An 8915-nucleotide genomic window follows, 5' to 3' on the forward strand; every position below is an offset into this window, starting at 1 on the left:
AATAATAATAATAATAATAATAATAATAATAATAATAATAATAATAAAACATTCACATCTGAGCAGCCGAGCACGCGCCTGCTTGGTTTCTGATCCTAAAAGAAGTTGTCCTTCACATGGGCTCCGTCTATTTGCTGGTGTTCAGCGTGGAGGCGCAGCAACAAGAAGGGCGCGCGCGCTAAAAAACAAAAAGAAACCCAAACAAACAAACAAACAAACAAAAACAGAAAGCTCAAAGAAGAAAGAAATGTAAACTAATAAATGAGCACGAAACTTCAATAAAATATTAAAAGAGGCCTAGAGCTCATCCTCTGCTGGTGACTGTGTGTTTTTAATCAAAATAAAATCTGACACTTGGACTTTTTAAACAACTTGGAGCCATAATGTGAGGACAGCAGATCCTAAACAACACGTGCATTATTGATCAAGTCTGTTCAAAGGAATGAGTTTTAGCTTTTATTTTTGTAACAGATGCAGAAAAACAAGAATAGATTCAGTTCAACCTTTATTTCCACATGAGCCTCATTTACGAGAAACAAAGAATGATGACGTCATCATATAAAACAGCGACTAAAAAGAAAAGTAAATTAAAAATGATATAAAAACGAAACAAAAAAATTAATTAAAACAGAAATGAAGATCTTCTATTAAAAACGGACATATAAATTTAACAACCAAACAGGTTGTTGTTTTTAAAGCTCTCAGGTGATTTTTGTTTCTTGTTCATAACAATCCTCAGAATTTGTCTTCACTTTGACTTTTTGTTTTCCTGTAATTCAAATAATTTATTATTGAACTGAACACTTGTTGTCTTGTTGCCTAAAACCTGACCCAGATAAAAGAAATAACTCGTGTTTGTTGTTTATTTGTTTGTTTTAGAGCTTCTCTTCCTTGAGGCCTGAAGGCAAAAACAACTGAAAGTCACAAGAGCAGGATTATTTGCTTGTTTTTGTTTGTTTATCTTAAAACCGTGCATTTTTTTTATTTACTGACTGAACTGAGGAGAAATAAACAATTTGTTTTTTTTGTGGAAGTTGAACAATTTTATGAGTTGTTTGTTTATAAATATCATTTAAACAAATTCAAACTTATTTTATTATTTCGGTGTTTTAAAAAACAAATCTGTTATTTATGTTGTTTTTCTTCTCTATCGTTTTGAATCAAACAAACAAACAAACAAACAAACAAAGCTGACTCTTCTTCTGCCTCGAGGACACTTTCTGCTGAAGGCCTGAACTGGTTTTAATGGGAAGAAAACTGCATTGGCTGGGATTTATTCTTAAAGTGTCAAAACTTTAATTTAAATAAAACGTGCAGATGAAAAAGGGAGAATTTAAAAGTTGTCCTGGTTGATTAAAAATACAAAAGAATGAGTTGTTTAATAAAAACAGACAAGGAGATAACTTGCACCATCAGTGAAAATGTTCTGCTTCTTTTCACTTGTAGTGTTTTTTTTATTTATTTTTATTTTAATTATTTAGAGTTGTGTGAAAACTCACATGTAGTTATGAGTGTGTAATATTTGGTCTCCAACCTATGGCTCTGGGGCCACATGTTGGTCTCTTGGTTTATGAATTTTCCTGTAAACGAAGCGTCTGACAAAAACACTTAAATCAACCAGAAAAGTCAACATTTCTGAGCGATGTCGTTAAATAAAGCGCAGATGTGCACACGATACACGATCATATGTTGAAATTAATCGTCACGCTAAACTGTGCCAAATTATTCTGATAGAATATCCTGATGCATGCGCAATAATCCATGAAGAAAAATAAAATAAAAGGTTAAGTTTGACCCTCGGGACAAAATAAATAAATAAAATAAAATAATTGAAAAAGTCTTTTGGATAAAACAATTTTTTTTTTTAATCTGTCCAGATATAACTTTTCTTTTTTTTTTTAGATTATTCTGATAGAAGTTTTTAAAACTCTTGTCTTTGCTTAAAAAAAACTTTAAAGTAAATCAGTTTCTGCTTTTTATTCATGAAGTCATATAATTCAACAGGCCTCATTATATCCACATTATTATTCATTAGGATACAAGTATATGCTTTATTTGATTTGAATTGTTTTAATCTTTAAAATATAATGACTCTCACTTGTTTAAATGAGAGCATAGCTGCAATAAATAATTTTCCCCATAGGGATTAAGAATACAATTAAAATAAAAATCCCCATTTGGCTGTTCTCTTTGTTCTAATATGCAAAAAGGTTCATAATTGAACAAACTAGATTTATATATCAATGAGTTATCTATAGTTCATGCTTCAGGAACATTTAGCAACACTGAACATTTGACTTGTTTGATTGTAAAAGTTAAAGTGTTACAGAAGTACAATGACATAAACTAACAGTTCTATTATTGTAAATAAAGTTAACTGTGAGAAATTAAAAAAAAGAGTTTTCATACTAAATACCATTATGTAAAATTAAATTCTCCACTCTAATAAAACCAGAACACAAAGTTATGGAAGTGATTCGAGGGATGCTTTGGCTCATACTGCCCCCCAGCGGCTGATGGAAGAACTGACACACTTCAAACACCAACTGGTTTATTAGTTTGAACATAAAAAAAAACCCAATACAAGTCACATCCACAGGGAGCAGACCTCAACAGCACTACTGTACATTCATGAAACACTACAAAACACGTGGACCTAAACAACGTAAACAAAAACAAACCTGAACTCGTTTGGTTCAAGGCGCCTACATTCAGTCAACAAACAAAAACAACAACAGGAGGGGACATGAAAATGAGATCATGGCACTTGATCTGTAAAGACAACTTTCAGATTGTTGCTTTTAGTAAAAACGTGTTTTACTTACTGGAAATTCAAATCTTAACATTTATCCCAAAACAAACCAGTTTCTATACGTTTGTGGAAAAATGAACATAAAACAGGAAATGAGAGGAGCTGGACGCTGGAACGAAAGGCACTTCTGTCACACGTGCGTGTTCCTAAAGGCTTTGTACGTTTAAAAACAAAATGCTTTTATTCCTCAAGTTTTGTCTCAATCGTTTTAAGAGGGCGGCAGGAACAAAAGGACTTGTGTCCAGGTGAAATAATCAAGATGCTTATTAAAAACAAACAAAAAGTAAACAAGTCTCAGATTAACACCCAAATAAATGAAGTTTAAAACAGACTCAACACGTAATGTTACAACATGAAATGATCAGAATCAGACATGGGAACGACTTACTGTATATTTCAGACTATAAGACAATTAAAATCCTTGAATTATCTCAGAAATCGACAGTGAGCCTTATAATCCGGTGCGTATCAACTCTGCTGTGCTCACTGACCTGGAGCCAATTTTATGAAAATTAACTTGCTTCGCTTAATGCGCCTTATAGTCCGAAAAATACAGCATTTGACGAGGTTTTCTTTCTGTTGGACGCCGTTAAAACAATATTCTCAAAGCAGCAGCCGTGCTTTTAGGCTTCACTTATTGGTTTGATTGTACCATTCTTACTTATTAAACAAGAACAGGAAGATCAGAAGGAAAATGCAGCTGATAAAAAGATGTTTATGGCAGCAGAACATTTAAAATCCCTCAAAAGAATTCAGTTGGGTGTCAAAATAAAAGTTGTAAAGCCAGAAAAAAACTAAAATACTGAAATATGTCAAATAAAGCGAGTCATTTCCTCAGTGAAGCTGCATTCTTCATCCTACCTATAAAAATAATCTCTAAGTAGCATCTGTGTGGAAACTATAGGTTGAAGTCAAAGAGAATACGGATTAGAACCTTTAACGTCAAAGATTGAGCAGGCAGAAGCGTCAGGGTCTAAATGTGCATCAGTTGGATAAATGAAGGCGTCTGATGGGAGCTGTGGGACAAACATCATCAGACTCGGTGTCACGACGCCATTCAGCTTGATTTCTCCAAACCGTGCAGATCCCATTTAAACTGTGTGTACGGTCACAGAACAACCCTCGTGCACAGCTTTGAACCTCGAACGGATTCACAGTTAATATCTTACCTGCTGTAGATGTCTCTTTCAACGGCCTCAGTTTAATCAGAGCTGATGAGCTAACGGCTAGTCAAGAACAGTCGCTTTGCGGTCCGCACAAACGGTAAACATTTACAACACTGTCAGATGTGAATTACATGTTTTCAGTACAGATTAAAAACGTAGCCCCCGGGCGTCAAAAGAAGTGCTACAGCTAGCTGCTGCCGCTCCATGTGTGTAGTGTAAACACCTTAAAGTGTCACGAGGAAAGAGCGTTGTAGGAATAATGTCATGTATGACGTCATGCACTAAGACGAGACGTCACGCTCAAAGGGTACGCTGTGCATGACTCTCAGCTACTACCACATCACACGCTAGCTCAAGGCCCGCAGAACGGAGCGAGTCGCGGAGTTCACGTTGAATTACCGTGGCGCTAATTTTGAAAAGTTCAACAGTAGATGTTTATCCAGTAATTACTTTCTGAGAGCTCCAATCAAATGTATCCAGTAGTTAAGATATTTTGCTAACAGACTAACTGGGCTGACTAAACAGTTAATGTTAAAGTCTTGAGCAAAGCTCTTGCACAGTAACACTCACACAGTAAACGTCTGTGAGTTGGCTGTGGTGGCCATCTTGACTCGAATTCCAAAAGTTCATCAGTTGTAGTTGTACATCTTAGATTACGTTCTGAAAGTTGAGATATTTTGCTGACAGACAAACCCATGAACCCACGCACCGACAGCCATGGGTAAAACCATTAATGTGTGCCTATCCTGAGTCTGTTATGGCTTAAATCAACTATATGGACAACAATAAGCTTTAAACTGACAGTGACGTAAACATTTATAAAAGTGTTTCAAACGCTGCAGCTGATCTTGGCTGCTCTCGGTCCAACCCCGAACTCGTCAGTCTGGTCCGTATTAAACCATTTTTCCAAAGCAAGGTTGTTCAAAGAGCTATCTACAACAGGTAAGATAATAACTGCATATAACGTTTCGACAGAACCTTGCGTCTAAAGATCTGAACTATGGCTTTAATTGAAACTTTGATTTTCCAGTCGAGGAATGTTTCCTTTATTATTATTCTCAGGATGAGGCTCCAGCGCTGAACGTCGTGGCTTCCGGTTCTTCTTCCTCCAAGATGACCGACCGCCGGTGACACGGCAGACGGGGGAGGCTGCAGATGTGTTTGCAGCTGGCGAGGGTGGTCTAGTCGAACCCTTGCCAGTCGCTCTGCTCCGAGTCGTACTCCAGCTCCATGCCGATACATCGGACCCCCTCCAGCAGCATGGGTGTGCCGTGGTGGCGATCTGGAAAAGACGACAGACGAGTCACTCAAGCTGATCTGAGCAGGACAGTCACAAACAGCTGAAGGTAACGGGTGCGTACTTTGTAGCTACATTTCAGATGAAAGCTAACGGTAAGCAGTTTTATGCTCAAGTCTTGTGCGTAATTACAGTAGTCCCTTGCTACTTCGAGGTTCGAATTTTGTGGACTGCTCCATCACGGTTTTTCAAAGTATTATTGGACATGAGGAAAAAGGACACGATTGTCAACTTTAATATCACGTGATTGTGACAGTACTAGAGATAGTACTGTACAATATAAAGTTAACGAGAAAATAAAATACTTTGGACAGGCGCCGCCATTTTGTAGTTTTCTCTCAATAAGCCTACATTGTATTCCCACTCATAACGACTACATTTCCCAGAAGCCAACAGTGCCTCGCTCAGAAGCCCGGTTTCCTTCTGCTGAAGTACCAGACAGAAAGATTTGATCTGATCGGAAAAAGTTCGGAGCTTATTGCAGTGACTTCGGCACCCAGCGGATACAGACAGCTGCACGGAACCCACCAAACCGGAGCAGAACCGGACCTCATCGGTGAAACTTTAGAGCTGGTAGCTGACCAACGAGGACTTCCAGGCGCGCCGCCAAAAGTCCGGCGCTACATCCAGAGCACACCGCCACCACTCCGAGCCAGAGAGCCGACCAGAACCAGCAGAGTAGGTCCGCCGAAATGGAACCAAGTCAGAGCAGAACCGAGCCGCTGCTGTTCTGCAGAGCTGGTATAAAGTTTAGTAGCTACATATACAGTACTGTATGTACTGTATGTACTGCATGTACTGTATGTACTGCATGTACTGTATGTACTGCATGTACTGTATGTACTGTATGTACTGTATGTTGTTCAAATGATGTAGGTTTAAGAGTTAAGAACGTGGGCTTCATCGCTGCAGGTTATGTCTGCAGAAATGAAACCAAGTCGGACCGGAACCGAGAGCCGCTCCTGTTCTACAGAGCTGCTGAGTAAAATTTAGTAGCTACGTACACGTATGTTGTTACAGTGACGTAGGTTTAAGAGTTTAGAACTTTGCAAGAGTGTGTGAAGAGTTTATAAAGCCTTAAAATATATATAAATAAAAATAATAAATATGATGTCGCTAGTTTGTGGAATTTCACTTATTGCGGGGTGAGGGGGTGGAACGCAACCCCCGCAACAAGAAGGGACTACTGTAATCAGCTCCCTGCAGGTCCAACTACAACCTGGACCTTTTTCGATGTTACACATGCTGCTTCTGCTACCTTTCAAACATTTAATGTCTCAGACTATCTGGAACTGATTCTAGACGGTTTCCTCTTCCACAGTCTTTCCTCTCATGTCATTCAGACGAGGTGGCCGAGTGGTTAAGGCGATGGACTGCTAATCCATTGTGCTCTGCACGCGTGGGTTCGAATCCCATCCTCGTCGCATTTAATTTTGTCCAGTCTGGTTCTGCTGGGGGTTTCTTCCTCATGAGGGAGTTTTTCTTTTCCACTGTTGCCTTCGTGCTTGCTCAGGATGGGACACTGCGACAAAATGAACACTCAACACAATCTGCTGGCTAACTTAGATAAATAATGAATTTTTATGTGCATGAATGTTTCTGTTTAGTGCCCTGAGACGACTTCTGTTGTGACTTGGTGCTATATACATAAACTAAACTGAATAGAAATTTCACAAGAAGCTGAAAAATGCTAAACTATTACCTGCTATTTTCAATGTGGCCCATTAAAATGTTCTTAACGCAGTTTCTGTTGTTTGGTGAACAGCATGGCTCGAAACCTTCGCACAGATTCTCTATTTCCTTGCAGCAGTCACAGTTTTGGCTCTTTAATACTGAACCTCTTGAAAATTGAATGGAAATAACAAGTCAGCACTGCTTGTTAGCAAAATATCTCATGAACCACCAGATGGATGTCAATCCAACTCTGACAGTAATCACTGACTGTACATCTACAGCTTTGGAGGACACCTAATTCAAGATGGCTGTAAAACAGTCACATTTACAGACACTGAGTGAAGAACAACCTCCACATCAATGTGAAGAAGACGAAGGAGATGATCGTGAATTCCAGAAGGAGCAAACAACCTAACACCCCCTGAACATAGGAGGATCTGCGGTGGAAGTGGTCTCCAGCTACAAGTACTTGGGTGTGCACCTGAATGACAACCTCAGCTGGAGCAACACCACCACCAGCCTGATGAAGAAAGCTCAGAAGTCTGTTGGAGTCAGCCTCCCCACCATCACAGACATCTACACCTCCAGATGCAGGAAGAGGGCCACCTGCATCATGAAGGACCCCACTCACCCAGCACACACTTTTTGCCCCGCTCCACTCAGGCAGGAGGTTGAGGAGAATAGACCACTAGACTACAAATAGAACCACTAGACTGAGGAACAGCTTCTACCCTGAAGCTGCTGACTCATAAAGACTCATAAATCCCTAACCAGGAAAATCACTGTAATGCCACTTTAACTGGTGATATGTCACTTTATCCATGCTGCTGATTATCCATGCTCCTGATTATCCATGCTGCTGATTATCCATGCTGCTGATCTCTTGTCTTGAAGCTGCTGTATTCATACCCATCTGTTCACAAGAGACTCATGTTCAGGCTGCTGTTTAATAAGCCATATTAGATCATTGTATACGCCAAAGTCCAAGCTCAATAATCCAGGTAAAAAAAATCCAAATGTTCAGTCAGGTCATCTGGGCAGTTTCTTTTTTTTGTGCTGAGACGTTTCGTCCATCATCCAAAGCACTTCTTCAGTCTGAGGAACCACCAAACAGAACTGATTCTCCACCAACAGCATACTCCATAGTGGAAAAAAAAAACAGTTTGCTGGTGCTAAGATGGCCTCTGGGGCACGCCCTCTCCCACGTCAACTCCTCTGAGACAGTCAAGTCAAAGTGTTTCAAAACACCAAAGTTCATCCAGGTATGAAATCTGAACAAAATGTCTCAGCACAAAAAAAAAAAAACATCCAGATGACCTGAATGAACATTGTTGGATCCTTATTTACCGTTTCTTTTTATACTTTATATTTTTGCTATTTCTGGATATAACTGGGACCCTGTGTGCACTATTTTGTTCCACCTCATGTACCACATGTGATGCGAATGACAATAAAGACCCTTGAACTTTGATCTTACACCATTCAGACGAGGTGGCCGAGTGGTTAAGGCGATGGACTGCTAATCCATTGTGCTCTGCACGCGTGGGTTCGAATCCCATCCTCGTCGCATTTAATTTTGGACCTGCCCTTCTGTGTCAGTTTCTCCTTCCTGTCCTCTCAAACCAGCCAGATGAAGCTTGTCCAGACTGGTTCTGCTGGAAGTTTCTTTCTCATGAGGGAGTTGTTCCTTTCCACTACTGCCTTGTGCTTGCTCAGGATGAGAGACTGCAACTAAAACTTAGTCAAATTTACAAACACTGAGGGAAAGTGGTGTGGTAGTAGCTGAGTCATCGTCAGAACATACTCTGAGCTCTTACACATCACAACCCTGCGGAACCCCTGCACGTCATTTAACCAGGTTTGACCAAAATGGCTGTTTATCATCAGATGAGTTCATGAAACCAGCTCAGCTATAGAGGTGCAAGGTGTGTGTGTGTGTGTGTGTGTGTGTGTGTGTGTGTGGGGG

The 8915-nt window shown here is 39.8% G+C and overlaps 2 protein-coding genes and 2 non-coding genes across 4 annotated transcripts in view; 2 read left to right on the forward strand and 2 right to left on the reverse strand.

Moving 5' to 3' along the window:
- The window catches only part of vax2 (ventral anterior homeobox 2), a 74028-nt gene that overhangs the window by 20815 nt on the left and 44298 nt on the right, over positions 1 to 8915 (reverse strand). The gene's annotated exons all lie outside the window — the stretch shown is intronic.
- c1h20orf27 (chromosome 1 C20orf27 homolog) overlaps positions 2572 to 8915 on the reverse strand; it is a gene marked incomplete in the record, with an annotated part of 71458 nt that continues 65114 nt past the window's right edge. The window contains 1 exon segment of the mRNA XM_037675656.1: positions 2572 to 5260. Within this exon segment, the coding sequence (XP_037531584.1) occupies positions 5160 to 5260 (101 nt within the window).
- Positions 6618 to 6699, forward strand: trnas-gcu. Its single transcript has one exon. It is a non-coding gene; the product is annotated as a tRNA-Ser (tRNA).
- On the forward strand, positions 8435 to 8516 carry trnas-gcu. The gene has a single exon. It is a non-coding gene; the product is annotated as a tRNA-Ser (tRNA).

Source organism: Nematolebias whitei, chromosome 1 (genome assembly GCF_014905685.2).
Source record: "Nematolebias whitei isolate Nwh7 chromosome 1, NemWhi1, whole genome shotgun sequence".
Classification (NCBI taxonomy): Eukaryota; Metazoa; Chordata; class Actinopteri; order Cyprinodontiformes; family Rivulidae; genus Nematolebias; species Nematolebias whitei.